The sequence below is a fragment of the Arachis duranensis genome, chromosome 5, assembly GCF_000817695.3.
Source record: "Arachis duranensis cultivar V14167 chromosome 5, aradu.V14167.gnm2.J7QH, whole genome shotgun sequence".
Lineage (NCBI taxonomy): Eukaryota > Viridiplantae > Streptophyta > Magnoliopsida > Fabales > Fabaceae > Arachis > Arachis duranensis.
Genome location: NC_029776.3, coordinates 91,976,302 through 91,992,739, shown reverse-complemented (window position 1 = coordinate 91,992,739; position 16,438 = coordinate 91,976,302). Strand labels below are relative to the sequence as shown.

General features: G+C 30.5%; 1 protein-coding gene, 1 long non-coding RNA gene and 1 pseudogene across 8 annotated transcripts; 1 reads left to right on the top strand and 2 right to left on the bottom strand.

Moving 5' to 3' along the window:
- Nucleotides 1-31: 31 nt before the first annotated feature.
- LOC107490354 (uncharacterized) lies at nt 32-1,754 on the bottom strand (annotated as a pseudogene).
- A 5,507-nt stretch (nt 1,755-7,261) lies between these two features.
- On the top strand, nt 7,262-9,998 carry LOC127747765 (uncharacterized). Of its 3 annotated transcripts, XR_008009643.1 has the most exons (4): nt 7,262-7,490; nt 8,598-8,749; nt 9,632-9,903; nt 9,940-9,998. It is a non-coding gene; the product is annotated as an uncharacterized LOC127747765 (long non-coding RNA). The 3 variants fall into 3 exon arrangements; XR_008009641.1 differs by having other exon boundaries at nt 9,632-9,970; XR_008009642.1 differs by having other exon boundaries at nt 9,606-9,970.
- A 2,093-nt stretch (nt 9,999-12,091) lies between these two features.
- Nucleotides 12,092-15,184, bottom strand: LOC107490382 (PGR5-like protein 1A, chloroplastic). Of its 5 annotated transcripts, XM_052262321.1 has the most exons (7): nt 14,895-15,184; nt 13,879-14,078; nt 13,231-13,281; nt 12,942-13,052; nt 12,757-12,854; nt 12,534-12,661; nt 12,092-12,411 (listed from the first exon to the last, which is right to left on the bottom strand). In XM_052262321.1, exons 2-6 carry the CDS (start codon nt 13,888-13,890, stop codon nt 12,592-12,594), a joined length of 342 nt encoding a protein of 113 aa, XP_052118281.1. In that variant the 5' UTR covers nt 13,891-14,078; nt 14,895-15,184; the 3' UTR covers nt 12,092-12,411; nt 12,534-12,591. The 5 variants fall into 5 exon arrangements, with proteins under 5 accessions (XP_052118281.1, XP_052118280.1, XP_052118282.1 ...); XM_052262320.1 differs by having other exon boundaries at nt 13,879-15,184; XM_052262322.1 differs by lacking the exon at nt 13,879-14,078 and having other exon boundaries at nt 12,753-12,854.
- Nucleotides 15,185-16,438: the final 1,254 nt, after the last annotated feature.

The window sequence follows — 16,438 nt, the reverse complement described above, 5'->3', positions numbered from 1 at the left end:
CATCATGTCCCATTCCCAAGTCTCTGAAGCAAGCATCAAAGCATATATATACAGTTAATTCCTTCACAAGGGATATATAAATTTACATGCTGGAAATATATAAATATAGAAACAGTTCGCTGGCATCTATTTTAGCATTTCGTACGGCAATGATACCAATGAAACTGCTCTCCTACTCCTAGTATGGTCTATACCTCCAATCTGCTCTTGATGGCCTCCGACTGGGAATTCCATAACCCCACTACAAAAGAAAATAGATTATAAGCAAAAGCCAAATGCGTACAACTATATGGTACTTTAATATATACTTAAATAGTGCCCATGTTTATTTAGCATGCAAGGTGCACTTGCAAAATCACATTAATCCAATTTCCATTTTCTTCACATGGTCAATCAAATCATTACTGTGTATATACTCACATCGTCGAAGTCCAGGCTACCATACATCCTCCCATAAGTTCGCATAGGACCTCCATAACCCCCAAAAGAACCCACGCCATTCATCATAAAATTCTCACTCGGACTTGCATCATCAACAGGTGTGGCTGAATCAAATGCTACCTGCAGGAGCAAGATGTTAGCACAATCATATTAAAACCAAGAAATTATACTCACAATTTTACCATCACAAGGAATACAAACAACACTAGAAGAACAAATTTGTGCACCATTATGTACAAATCTGCCTGTGTATATAATCACACAATTACCATCGAGTTCAGCTTGACATTCACAGCAAGATCCAAAATGTAATGTCATAAAAAGTATCATAAAGGTCTATGGTACAGATTTGTTGTCATGTGATATAATTAACATATATAGCGATGCACTATGATAGCTTTCCATAAATAGGAAAAAAACCACAAATGCATAATTATGACTTATTCTCTTCTTCATAAAGTACCAACTTTAGATACTGAAGTGTTCCAATGTTATTCCAACAACAGCATGCTTCAAACATCAAATAACAAATGGGCATTCAAAAGACAGGCATTTAACATCAATCAACATATATTCCCTTCTATCAGCACATATACATATTTCAATTTCAATTGCAAAGAAAAGGCAACAGATACTTATGAAAATATGGAGCAATCCAAGATACAAACAAATACTAAATAATGTACCTGTTGTCCACAAATTTCATGAGGCCTTCGTGAGACACGATCTGCTACACCATCTTCAGCAAAAGTAACAAATCAAAAACCTCTATGACCTGATCTCTTAGGATCCTACATCAAAGAAGACTGTTGATCTAAGCAGTTTAGAGAACTCATGTGTGTTCTTAAATATCTTACCCTGGGAACGTAAACATCTAATATACGGCCAATATGGTTGTAATGTTCCAAATCTATCAGGCTTACCAGAAACTATTGGAATAGATATTGAGATTTGCAGCAGGGGAAGAGGAAGAGAGAAAGACAGGGATTGAAAACCCTAGCAGACCTCTCTTCTCTGAATGCGAGTCGAGTCATGTTGAGTAGGGGCTTAGGCTGTGAAGGAGGGCACCCCTATTAAGTTAAGGGAAGAGAAGAAAGGCGAGTTCTTCCTTCTCCGTCCGCAGCGCTTGCAGCCTCCTCTCCAAATCGCCCCGTGGCCAACTCGAAGGGGCTGAAGTTTGGAAGGTGAGAAAGAGCTCAGGATGGCTAGAAGTTCCGGCAAAGAAAAAATGTAGTTGTGTTGTTGCTGTTCGCCGCCTCGACACATTCCCTTCTCTCCGCGGCATCGTCCCACACGATCCGCTTGAAGTTCATCGTTTGTTCATCCATCCGCTCTACCTCGCCTCGCGAAAAAGAGAACCCTTTGAATCTGAAAATGAAAGGAAAAGGAAAAAAAATTAAAAACCAATAATTTGAGGGGTCAAAATTTAATTAGTAAAACTTTTTAAAAAAAAAAACGGAGTATATTTTATAATTATTTTAATGATGGTTAATGGTACTCCCACATAAAAGTGGGAGTAAGGAATCCATTGCCTATTAATTTAGTCGAATATTGTTTACTTGTTATTACTTTGTGAGCCTTAAATTCTCTCCTTCAGTCTCAATTCTTCCATCCTTCTCTTGCTGTGGTTCTTGTGGAATTTTATGTGATTTATCAACCTAAGTTGCTATATAAATAACTAGAGGAGAGAGAATTATTTGTTTGCTTTATTAAGTTGTTTATCATCTATGATATTATTTGGTTGCTTGTTCATTTCACTCATTGCATATGAAGCTCGAGCATTACAAATTTACAATGGGAAATGACTTAATTTAACTATGTTTATGCTTATTCAATACGCCACACTTTTATAAATTATTAGATTTTATTAAATATAAATAAAAAATTATTATAAAAGAAGAGCATTGATAAATTATAATAAATATAGAATATATTAGATATTATTAATATATAAATAAATATTTTTTAATATATAATATTTTAAATGATAATATAATTTTTTATTTTTAAATAAATAAATATAAAACACAAGAGGAGCCCGTAATGAATCAGAATGAGCTGAAGCATATGGAAAAAAATGAAGATGAACAAGAAAATAATGTTGAGACCACTAATTATAACAAATTGAGGAGATAGCCCACAATAATGCTTGTGACAAAAAGTCCATTCATAACTTATTCGATGAGGTACTTGCATATTTAATTTAATATTTTTCTCTACAATTTAAATTACAAAAGGATTTAAATTTTATTATTATATTGTTAGTAGTATGAAATTTTTTTACCTACAATACTTCCAAAGTAAAATTAAAGCATTGGAAGATGTTTACGTATGTCATTCTACTTGATTAAATTTTTAAAATGATCCTTCAGATTGGGCTTCTGCACTAATTTCACTCTTGAATTTTCAATTGCACTATTTTGGTCCTTAAAATTGAACTCCGAACACCATAAAAGTCTCAAAGCCTATTTCCGGCCTGAATCAGCAAATTGGAGTGCTGATCTGACAAATGACTGCCACGGTGGATGTTCCATACGATGTCGTTTAGGGTTTTGGCGCCTAAGAAAAGTAAAACGTCACCGTTTTACATGAATGAAGAAAACAAAACGTTAGAGCCATATGGGTTTTGATCACTTACAATCTTCTCCTTTCTTTCTCCAACACCGAAACACTTAGACTCCCTCTTCCTCTGACAATGGTGAAGGCTTAAGTGTGGTGGTTTAGGGTTTGCGAGTTCAACAGTTTTGCGGAACTGCTAGTGTCGTCGTGGAGTTCACAGTGCCGTTATTGAGGAAACACCATTGTTGTTGTTATTGAGGTGAGTACACAGTGTCCTTATTTTTTTTCGACAATCATAGTTTGATTTTTAAGGGTTTAGTTCGCTTTCTGTTTGTTTGTGGTGGGGTGTTTTCATCGTTGATAAAGGTTTAGGGTTTCATATATTGTTCTGTTAGGATATGGGTTTTAAACATGCTTTGTTTTTGCCTAATGAAATAGGAGAAATTTTTTTTTTACCATCCATAAAATGCAATCTGTTGATTTTTGGGTTGTGACCATGGTCATTGAGTTAATGTGTACAATTTTTATTTCTGTTGCAGATGAAAAATCTAATTGACATTATGTTCCATCATGGGGGTAGCTTTGAAAAAAATGAAGAAGGAATGATGGTTTATTCTCCTGATAAGAAAAGTTGTTTGGCTGATATTGATGAAGATACATTAGATGTTTTCTATATTAGGAATTACCATAAAGAGCTTGGGTATAACAAGATGAAGGAATGTTGGTGGCTTGTTCACCAAAAAGCTTAATGATTATTGAAATAATGATTATTTATTTGATTTTGTATGTGTGTGACTAACATTGGTTAATGATGATGATATATTGATTATTGATTCTTGAAATTAGGAAGTCTGCATAATAGCATAAGCAACCGTTTATGAGTTGTTCTTGAAATTAGTTTGGTGAATTTTATTTGGGTTGAATATGAACTGATTCTGCAAAATTGGAAGGGACCATGTTGTTTGCACGATGTAAATGTTAAGGTCTATTATGGTGAATCAGTGTGAAAGTTAGGGACTATTATGGTGCATTTTTTAAAAGTCAGGGTCTATTATGATGCACGGAGTAAAAGTTAGGGACTATTATAGTGAATCATTATGTGTTCTCACTCAACATGGCTATGCTATCTCAATTTCTGTTGCAGGGTCTGATTCCAGCCATGAGGGAGGTGATGCCTAATGTGCATCACCGTTTCTATGTGTGGCATTTGTGGCGTAATTTCAACAAACAATGAAAAGACTTGGAGCTAAGGAGATTGTTGTGAGATTGTGCACGGGCCACTACGTACTAGGAGTTCAAGGAGTTAATGGATAAGATTAAGAGGCTTAACGAGGATGCCTAGGCTTATCTAAAAAAATGGCCAAGGATTCATGGACAAGGTTAAAGTTCAGTCACAAGCTGAAGTTGGACTCTATTTGCAAGAACGCATGTGAAGTATTTAACTCAAAGATAAAGAAAGCCAATCATCACACTGCTCAAGGAAATCAGAATGTTTGTAATGCGCACAATGACTAAGAATAAGGTGAAGCTGAAAAATCACGTGGAAATACTACCACCATTTATCAAAAGTAGGCTTGAGAAGATTAGAAAAGAGTCTAAAAACTGGCATCCAATTTGGGCTGGTGATAATGGTTATGAGAAATTCGAGGTGCATGGTCATCCTACAAAACATGTTGTTGATTTGGGAAAAAGACTTTGCACTTGATGTTCTTGTCCAGTTCCTGATTGAAGAGGAGCGGCTCGAACTCCCTACTGCGTGACTAGCACCACCCATCATTTGTCACAAGAAGAAGAAGAAGAAAGAAGACAGAAGTGGAAGAAGAAGATGAAGAAGATAGGATTCACATTGGTTTAAGGTTTATAAATGGGAGTAGGGACTATATTGAAGCAAATTCACTAAATGTTCACGTCATATAGCCGTTTTCACATCCACTGTGGCAGCTACTTGCCAGATCAGCACTCTGATTTGCTGACTCAGGCTGGAAATAGGTTTAGGAACTTTTATGGTGCTCGGAGTTCAATCTCGAGAACCAAATGGTGCAATTAAAAACTCAGGGATAAAATTGGTGTAAGGGTCCAATTTGAAAAATCATTTTGGGGATTTAGTCCATTCTACTTGTTTGAAATATAATATTGTATTTTATACTACCATTGATATATATATTAAATAATATATGTGATTAAGATTTGGTGAATAAAAATATTGTGCATATTAATTACGGAAAGTCTACAAAAAAGCCTGCAACAAATTTTTCTTTTTTTTCGGTTTCGAATGAATGAAAATGTCCAATCTACCTAACTTAGAATGTTTCATCATAGTATACAATAAATCAATTTGTCAATGACTTATGTAAATTATGTCAAACCATTTTCTTTTTAAGCCATTTTTTACAGTAAAATTTTATTTTTTATTTATAATTTTTTAAAATTAAAGCTTAAATACATATGTTATCATGAATTTTATAAAATTAAAAATTTATTAAAAAATTAATAAAAAATAATGTTAGAATATTTAATTTTCCTCGTTTTTTCATTTCTTTAAACTTCTTTTAATTTGTGAAAAATCTTTAAAATTTATTATTTTATATATCATTTTCATATTTCACTAACAAAATATATATTAAAAACTTTAGTCATATTTCGTAATTTTATATATAAAAAATATGTAAATATTTTACTTAAATATTTTGTTTTTATATAAGTGAAATATACACAAACTAAACCAAAAAAATATTAAAAGAAATATTTTGGATCCTACGACTACAAAAATTGTAAATTTACGTTAAATGTATTTTTTATTTTCATCAAAGTTATTTTTCCAACATTACATTAAATAACTTAAATTTGTAGTCTTTTGCACTTTAAAATTGAATTAATTGAATTATGTTTTCTAATCTCATACATCTTAACCCTTTTGTTTTATTAATTATTAAGACTTTCTCACAAATTTAAAACTATTTTTAATATATATTATGTAATATATATTTTTTTAATTTTTGTTTTTAGCATATAAGTTTGTTCACTACAAATAAAGAATCTATCTTAATTAAAGTGTGTATTTAATTAATATTAACAATTAAATAATATTCTTTCCATATATAATTTTGTTAATCTTTTATTTTTGAGACCAAATTTATAATTTTTTTCTTGTAAATTTTGATTTGATATATTCATTATTTGCTTTTATGGATTTTATTTTGTAAAAAGTAAAATTGTTAAATTCTCGAATTAATTTTCAAATTCTTACAAATTTACGAATTTAGATTAATAAAATAAATAAATTTAATAACTAATAATTTAGATTTGAATAAGTTAGGATGAATTTGAGTAAATTTCATAAATTTACATAAATATATATAAATTCGATAATCCTCCAGTATACTATTTTAAACTTATTTTAACCTCTTAAGTATTAAAACATGTAATTTCATAAAAAAATACCTTTAAATTAAAATTTTAAAATAAAAAATATGATATCTAACTATATCTAATAAATTTTAGTTTTTAATATCACACTCTATCATTTGTTCAAAGATAGATAATCATGAGAGAGAAAAAGAATATTTAATAAAGTAAAATTTTATTATTGAATTTTGATTGCTTAATTGATTTGAGAAAAATAAATTAAAAAATATTTAAAATTATTTTATAACAAAATATAGATATATAAGTAAAAGAATTTGCATGTTTCAACTTTCAAGTAATCTTTAAAATAAATTTAAATTAAACTCTATAATTTAATTATAAAAATAAATTCATTTCATTTAGATGATTTATTTGATCAAATCAAACATTATATTTTAATTATCAAAAAAATAATTAAACAGTCATTTAACAAATATTAAATACTTGTTAATATATGAATTTATAAATTTTAATACTAAACAAGTAGTAAATAAATTATACTAAATTTGCCAATTAAGATTACTATTTAATAATAATTTTTAAAAAAATCACTTACATAAAGACACAAAAAAATATATTTTTTTAAAGATGTGTATACGTGTCATAATATGATTGGACATTTTTATTAAATCGATTAATAAGTTATTTTTTAATAAATCATAATAAAATCGATTTATTATAACAAAAATAATAAACTTAATTATTCATATTATAATTATTAAATCTGATTTATTCTGACTAATTTATACAATATAAATCAAATTATATTTAAATTTTTTTATAAAAAATAAATATATTTTTAATTTTCCAAATTCAAGCTTAATCTCTCACTAATCTATCAAATTGACTCAAAAATTAAAAAATTAAAAAATCTAGCCCTAACATCTCCCTCCTCTCTCTTTTCTCACTGAAGCTCAAACTCTCACCTCTTTGTTCACCGGCTCAATCTTAAGCTCACCGGAGATTGCCGCTGGAAGGCTTTCCCAGCAAAGAAACCCTTCGACAACGATAGAGAAGATCTCCGGCAACGATTCTTCCTCTCTCGTCCTTGCTTGTATGATTGTCGACGACGAAGAAATCGATCAGTGAGTACCTATTAGCTTCTTCTCTCATTTTCTTCCGCTCCTTCCACTTCCTCTCTTAAATTCCATGATTTTTCATTTTTCATTTTGATTAAATTATGATTACGATGGCTGTGTAATCTAGAACGATGAATAATTTCGGATTATGATACCAGGTTTTTTGTTTCAAGCACTTGCTCAAGTGTTTCATCAAAATAAAGAGGCCCCTGTTCATGATACAAGATTTTTAGTTTTTCAAACCTTTCCCCAATGCCCCATCCTTTTGTTTTTCAATTCATAATTGACTGGCTTTTGTTCATCCTTTTTTTACTTATCAAGGTTTGAGATTTGAGTGAACTGAAAACACAGTCTCTAGAAAAATGGTATTTTCTATTTTTGTTTTTTTATGTAACTATATGATTGTAGCTTTCAAATGCAAATTTGACTTCTTCTTTGGCCTCCAATTTTTACTGGTGAGATTTAACTATAGTGAATGCATGATTGTTGAGTTGCGATAGATATGAACAAAGCAAGTGACTTTTATTTATAATTAGAAGTAATACACCTTAGCATACATGTATCTATTTCTTCCATTGTGGTGGTTGTTCACTGTGATTGGATTGGACAATTGGGGTTGGAAGTATAGTTATTGAAGTTGTGTGGATAATTTAAGAATGATGAGACGAGTATGGATCTGAATTTTCTATTTCTTCTCGTGCTCACATGGCCGTCACGACCGTCGTTGGTTCTGCAATTCTTCATATTTGTTTGGTGCTTTTCTCAAAAAATAATTATTCCTTGTCTTATGAGCTTTGGTGCAATGTTAGTTTAAAATTGATTTACATAGAACGTGTATCAAAATTAAATTATTTTTGTTTTGTATAAAGAAAGATCAACATTGTTGTTTTGAGAAATCTATCCATGCTTATATTATTATTTCACCATTGGCAATCATAGATATAGCATACAGTATTTCCTCGGGCCCCTTTGACTATCATGGTTACCTTAGATCAAACTGATTTAGTATTTTCGATTTTCTTTTTCATGTGAAGTTGTCTTACCTCTTCCCTTAACTTACAAGTTTTACTATATTCGCAAGAGTAAGTAGCTAATAAATATCTCTGCAAACAGGTACTATCAAGACCATTATTAGTCCTTTCCATTGCAACTGTTTTTACAGACGAATCACAACGTAGTGATGGGACACCAGAGTATATTACTGATTCCCATGATTCAAAAGTATCTGCAGATCTGACTTCAGTCGCAGCCAATTCAAGTATAGGGTATATGATTTGGATCACGAATATGTATTTTATATTTAAGAATTGTGTTAATCGGTGCTATTTAACCCCGTTTCATGGCTGCATTGCTAATATATGTGAGTGGATATATTTGCTCATTGACTTATTATTAACTATTTGGCTTATTCTTGCTAGAGGGTTAGCAAACTTAGATGTTGGCATTTACTATTTACTTAGAAGATGTATGGTTCTCTGACATTAATCTGTTGGGAAATTGATAAATTGCAGTTTTTTTTTTTGTACCTTCACAAATAAGTTATACAAAAACCAAACCAACTCTTGGAGGCACTTCTGATTAACCAGCTATGCCATGCTACTTCTATTTCTCTGTTCTTAATGTTATACATTTCGTTTCTTGAGCACTTAAGTTGTTACTATGATGTGCGTAGTTCCAACAATATGTCAAGATGTTTCCATAATTCCATTTCAAACCTGGTTATTGGATGTTCATGCAGTTACAGTCATTCTGTGATTTATTGTGGCAGAGTAGATCTGCCCCTTTCTCCTGTCTTGGGGGAAAAGGAGCAGGACAAAGTATTAATTTCTCAGCAGTTGTATTTTGTCTCTTTTCAAAGTGTTATGTTAAAAAAATGTAGAGAAAATTAAGTCTGGTGTACTCAGTTTTGATATTCATAGGTGACTTTTGAAGTTCATACTTCTAGAATAGTGAAGTATTAGATATTCCATTTATATAGTTGGTAGCTTTAAGGCAACTGCTAGTTGTCAATTTGGTTTTAAATTGATTTTCTTGACACAAGTTCTGAAATCCTGGCCGGAGTTGCCTTAATAGCAATAGCATATTTACTTGCATATTTCTTGGTGTCTCATGTTGCAGCAGACCATGATTTAGTAGTGTTTATGCAGAATCAATGATGACGAGCTCCACAGATTTTACTCAGCTTGTAATAATGACGTTTTAAGCTTCTTTACAGCAATCAAGAAGACAATTCAATGGCGGGGGAGTTACAAAATTTTGTCAGAAGAAGAGCTAGAGAGTTGGTCAAGTTTGGTGTTCTGGCATGGGTTTGATGTGATGCAAAGACCTTGCCTTATTGTAAGGCTTGGCCTAGCTTGTAGATCATTGGTGGCTCGTGATAGACCTCAATTTGATTTTTTAATTTGAAAACAAATAATTTGTATAATTATAATATAATTTGTATAATCTAATGAAGGTATAATTAGTAATAAATAAAAATATTATCTTTCTCCTAATAATATTATCATATCAAATGTTACCATTAATTAATTTGAAATTTACGCTCTTTCCGTAAGTATAATATTGTTTAAGATTAAAAAAGAAATTATTGATTAATGCTATAATAAAGAATATCAAAATAAAATATTTTTCAACACATTAGAAAACAAAATATTAACATAACCTAATAGAGTTATTCTTCGCATACAAGCGATTAAAGCTTGTAAACCAAAACGCGTTTCGAACCATTTCTCTTCGTCTTCTCGTTCTTTTTTTTCGTTTTTTGCCTTCTCTTTCTCCTCTTTCTTCTTCTTCTTGCTCTTCCTCCTACTCTTCTTCTTCTTCTTCTTTTCTTTCGTTTCTGCACGTTCTTCTTCTTCGTCTTCCTCTTCTTCTTCTTCTTCTTCATTTACGTTCTTTTCTCTCTGTTTTCTCGTTTTTTTTTTTATTTTTCATGGTGAAATCGTTTTTGAAGAAGAAGAAGCAGTAGAAGATGAGGAGGAGAAAGAGAAAGAGTTTTGAATTATGTATAAGATGTACTTCAACGAATTTTGGGTGTATTTCTTAAATCCTTTGAGTGTAATTTTGTAATCTTTTGGGTGTATTTCTGTAATCATTTGGGTGTATTCCTATAATCGTTTTGGGTGTATTTCTGTAATCATTTGGGTGTATTTCTGTAATCGTTTGGGTGTATTTCTGAAGTTCCATTATCTTCAAAAGGATTATAGAAATACATCTAAAGGATTACGAAAATACACCCAAAAGATTTAAGAAATACACCCAAAATTCGTTGCATAATTCAGAACTCTTTCTCTTTCTCCTCATCTTCTGCTGCTTCTTCTTCTTCAAAACGATTTCAAAGCTTAATTTCAGAAACCATGAAAATCGAAAAAAAAAACGAAGAACAAGAAGAGAAAGAGGAAGAGAAAGAGGAAGAAGAACCGTTCTGAGTGTAACGCTTTGAAAATAGGAAAATCGAAAAAAAAAAACGAAGAAGAAGAAGAAGAAGAACCGTTCTGAGTGTAGTACTTTGAAAATAGGAAACGGTTGAATAACGCATTAAAAGGCCCGTATGTGTAGCAACTTGTAAGACTGGTAAGTCAAAAAGACTTGTATGTGTAGCACTCCTCAACCTAATATAACTATCTAAAACTAACTAATTACAAGATTTAAATTCCTTAAATTAATTTTAAAATGTTGTTCTATTCTCAAAATTAAAAAAAATCACTTTATTATATTAATTTCCGTAATTAGAGTATATTCATTTAACCATAATGCTTTTAAAATTAGAGAATATATTATTAATTAACGATATCATAATTTGATTCTTTAGGCTAAGGACAAATAATTAAGTATAATTGTAGTATAACTAGTATAATTTATGTGTAGTATAATTAGTATTAAATTAGAACAGTTTTTTCGAGATTAAACTAATAAAATCCTAATATTAGAATTCAGTTATTTAAATAATATCTATGGTATTAAATTCTAGACCTTAGATATTTATACATTAACATTGTTTTTGCAACTACAATCAATGAAAATACCCTGACTAGACTGAATATACAAAAATTACGCAAATTCAGACCATCTTCTTAACTACAATAGAAAACTAACAATTGTAATATGTTTATAGAAAAAAAATAAATAAAAAAAGAAGCTAAGGATATATTTGTGTACTTACACAAAAATATTACTAGTTATAAAAAGATAAAGATAAAAAATTCAAGATATTATAAATAATTATAATATTATATTATTTTACAAAATATTAATAGTATATTATAAAATACTTTCATTTAAGTAAAAAGGTTTTTGGAAGAAAAAAAAATATTAATAGTATATTAATACTTACAAAAAAATTTGTTACACCAACTATTAATCCAAGTAACAGAAGAAAATTAATTTCTTTAATTTATTATTTATTATTTTTTTGCTTAATGTTATTAGTTAAGTTATTTATGATACAATATTATAGTGTTAAATAAATTTAGATAATATTTTTAAAACAGAAACAAGTCTAAAATAAATTACTAACAATTTAATGCAACTTTAATTCAGTATTAATATAGTAGTGACAACTTGAATTTGATTCGTTTATAAATTTGTAACTGAGCCAAGACAAAGCGTTATTGTAACTTGCTTTGTTAATAGTAGAATATATATGTGAAAGTAGAATAATATTTGTATACATCTTATTATTGGCGGATTCAATGATAAAAGTAGAATAATATATGTGAAAGTAATGTGATATAATTTGGCTAATATAAGGTGATATTTTAGTTAAAAAATGTTAGTGGGACCAAAATAATAAAATAAACACAAAAAAAATGTTGGTTAATGACAAAGCAGTAGCTGCGAAATGGTTTGAACTCAACCCCGCTGCTTGAGTTTGATCCTACTGAGTTCTATCGTCAATGTATCTATCAGGCAGAGTCATGGCTTGCCACTGCACCAACACAAACATGTCGGTTAGTACTGAATATATATATAATTAAGTAAAGGTGTGGTGCTGAATACATGGAGTGGTGCTGCAATTATAATAGTGATTTATCACTACTGTTTTCTGACCTGATAAAATTAGTCACTACCCATTTGTGTGTCTTATATATATCTTCACGTACTCCACTTAGGAACTGCTTCCTTCTGGTATTGTAATCAATCTTGTAGTTGAATCATACACCAATGCGGTACCACAGCTGAGCATAATGTTAATTTCGATTGTCAGACTAATTATCTATCATGAACAAATATTATTATATAAAATGAGTAAGTGAAGTAGTGTTATACTTGCTTTTCACATTTGACTTTATTGGTGGAATCCCCACTTGAAATAGAAAGTATAGTACGCAAGAATGAAGTATTTTCAGTACCACAGTTAGGACAGGGACCCTTCAAAAAACAAATTACTTTAGTTTACGGTATGGTATGGTATGGTATAACCTCAAAATATAAACAGTGTTACAGAAATTCTTGTACCTCTAGAATCAAGGAATCCTTTATAATAGCACTTGTAAGTGACCGAGCCAACCACACAAGGAGGAGAACAGCGGCAAACCATGTGAAAATGACACTAAACGGCTCTGGAAGCTGCATTCAACAATTAACAGAGTATGCATATAAGAGGAATCACTCTTAAAGTCTCAATTGTCTTAGCTTTGTTCATATTTTACTACAAAACCAATTCAGATGCTATTACAACCAACAATCAAACTGCATACAGCAAGCAATGGGAGAACGGAGAATGAGGAGAAATTAAAGAGCATACCTCTAGAAGATATGTGATCACAAAATTCTTGCTACTTACTGACTTTTGAACCTGAATGCCTCAAAACAAAATATAGTAAGAAAACTAAACAATGAAAAGAAAAAAAAAATACCTTTTAGTAATAGCCATCAAATTTTGATGGCGGAAGAAGAGAAAGATTAGTAACCTCATGTTACGGGTGGTTTACCTAACAGAAGTTTGCCTATAAATTAAACTTTCTCATTTTATTTTTCATCAATTCAATTCAACAAGAACAACAGAAACATTTTAGTTTCTTTGAGATTTCTGGTGAAACTAATATTCAGGACAATTACCTAATAATTAAGCCTAAGTACATAATGATTATATAGCCAAGTACTGAAGCAGTTCAACAATGGCAAGAATTTTTACAATGATAGGAAAATTGGGAAGTTGAAGCTTAACTTCAACAAGAAGACTCAGCAATTCAACTGATTAATTTAACTGCTAATATATAACAGTATAGATTATAGAACCATCAGGAGTAAAATGGCGCATGAAATTAAAAGATCAAAATAAGTTAAGAAATTAAGTATACACATTTGAGATAAACAAAAAAATACTTTATTATTTTTTAGATAATGTAAAACGTGTCAAAATTGAAAAGGTTGCCAAATAAGACTAAATAACCTTTTTATCCATTTGGTTAGCAATTAGCAAGGGGCTGCTCACAAGTTAGAATGAAGTCACACTTGACCAAAAATTCAATCCAAATTCAAAACCCTTTTCCCATTTTCCTTCGGATATTTACATATCAGTGGTACGGTGGGTTCCTTTGGCTTTCCAACGTAACATCAAAGCCAATAGTTGTTTAGCTGCTGCAGTCACACCTTACGTCTCAAAATAAAGTAATCATTAAATCTAAACGTGGATAATGAAACAAAATTTCGTTTATACCTGCTATTGATAGAATTCAAAGAAAACTACTCACTAATCTTTGTCTATATTGTATGTAGATGTAGTAATTCTCAATCAAAATAACAGAACTTAAAATATGACCTTCCACAACTTTCTCCCATTGATCATTTTGTGACATACAAATCTTGATCAACAACCAAAACAACTAACAACCTATTTTCTAGGACTGATTCCAAACTTCTTCCTCTCAACTTCACAATTGCTTAAAACAATATACATCAATAAGGAAAAACTTGAACAAAAACTACTAGAAACTAGAAGTATAACATAGCAAGATACAACAATAGCATGGCAATTAGGCAACGAAAAAACTCAGCTAAGTTCATAACAGCAGCAAAATTAATACTACCAACAGCATTCAGCATTAAGCAAGAAAAATTATCCTTCAGCAACAAACAACACTTGATTTGATTTCCATTTTTAGCATTCAGCAACAATCGTTACAAAACAGTAACTAGTAATCCCTAATCACACTAAACCTGAAATCAATAAAGCTAAACAAAAATTTCAATAATGATTTGATTTCTATTTTAAGCAGCAGGAAGAAAATTTCAACAAAAATTTCAGGAATTAAAAAAAGAGCAACAGCACAAAATCAATTATTTGATTTCCCATTAATCCATTCACAGTTTCACATTCAAAAATCAACAACAGGTCACATTCAAAAATCAACAACAGCGGGGAGTGAAGAAGAAGAGAACTGAGGAAGTGAAGGCAGTGCCGCTTACCTTCGACGGCGACATGGACGGCGCCCGGCGAGACGACAGCGAGTGGCGACACAGCCGCAAGCTGCTCCAAGTTCGAGAGAATCCGGGGAGGACGGGGACAGGGGAAGGAGGACGCCGAACTACAAGAGAGGAAGCAGAGGCGTCGACAGCACGGACGGCGGCGGCACCGCGGCAGAACCGTTGCAGGGAGAACTTAGGGTTTTGGTAGGGTGAATTTGATTTGGGTTCAGCGTTCAGGGGTAGTGATATATGGATTCACGTATTGGGGGTGGAGTGGGTGCTAGGGGGAATGGGTAGGTGTTAGAGGGGAAGAGGTGGATTTGGAAAGTGGACCGAATTATTTTTAAAGCCGATTTTTGATTGAACCGGTTAGACCGTTCAGTTCGGCCAGTTTTCAGAATCAGAATATTAAAATTAGTTTTATTTTGGTTAGTTAAAAAATTTTAAAAAAATCGGTTTATTTAAAACGTCCAATAATATAACGATTTATATACATCTTTATATAAAGACATTTTCTACAACTTTATAGAAGCTTTCTCAATTTTCAAAGACATGATAACATAAAATAATTATCATAATAGTTACACGGGAAAAAAAATTTCAGTACTAGTTTTCATTAAAATATTCTATTATTAACAAATATTATATATGATAATTATGATCATAAATAATTATTATATTGTCAATCAATTTAATAATTATATTTATGTGTATAATTTAATAAATAAGATACATTAAATTTTTTTCAATAAAAATTATTATTATTATTATTATTATTATTATTATTATTATTATTTATCTAAATTATTATTAATGTTTTTGGACCAATGTCTCAATTTCAAAGGTTTCCTTTCACACATATGCAATGGAAGTTATTATATTATGAGTAGAGAAGAAATTTGCCTAACTGGAAATTAAACCTGTAAAGCTTGGCAACAATATCAAAACATTATTCAAAGCATTACTAATTAGCTAAGGCAGGCAGGTAGCCTGCACGTGATGTAATAGAGAAAATTGGAAATGGAGTTTGAATTGGTCTGTCTCTCTTAGAAATATTTTTTTTTGTTAAACTAAAAATAATAATACGTAGTTAACAAATAAACAAATTAAATTGTCTCATTGGATGTCTCTATATTAATGCATGTTTAAGGTAGTTCACTCTTGATCTGTATTACGAAGTCAACTGACTGAGGGAAACTGCTGTTTAAGCTAGTTCACTCTTTTTGAATTTTTTGGTTCTGTTAACGAGTCAACTTTTATAAAGACTTTTGACATATTCTTCTTTTATAGTAGCTATATAAAGAAATTTTATGTGGTTATCAACCTAAATTGCTATATAAAAAAAAAAAAGTTTGGTAACAAAAAATTTTCGGCCATAACTACCAAAATTTTTTAAAATGTATTTCATTTATATAATTTAATAACATTTTGATTTTTTATTTCACTCTCCTATGAATCCACTTATCATACCCTTATAAGTCTCAATTATTAATGATATTAATTATAATACTATATTCCTAATTATTAGATATTTTTGTAATTAC

Coding starts and splice junctions, on each gene's coding strand:
- LOC107490382 (XM_052262319.1), bottom strand. Junction 13,053..13,230: donor TGATCACATATCTTCTAGAG/GTATGCTCTTTA, acceptor TGTTGAATGCAG/CTTCCAGAGCCGTTTAGTGT. Junction 12,662..12,756: donor AATAAAGTCAAATGTGAAAA/GCAAGTATAACA, acceptor CATTATGCTCAG/CTGTGGTACCGCATTGGTGT.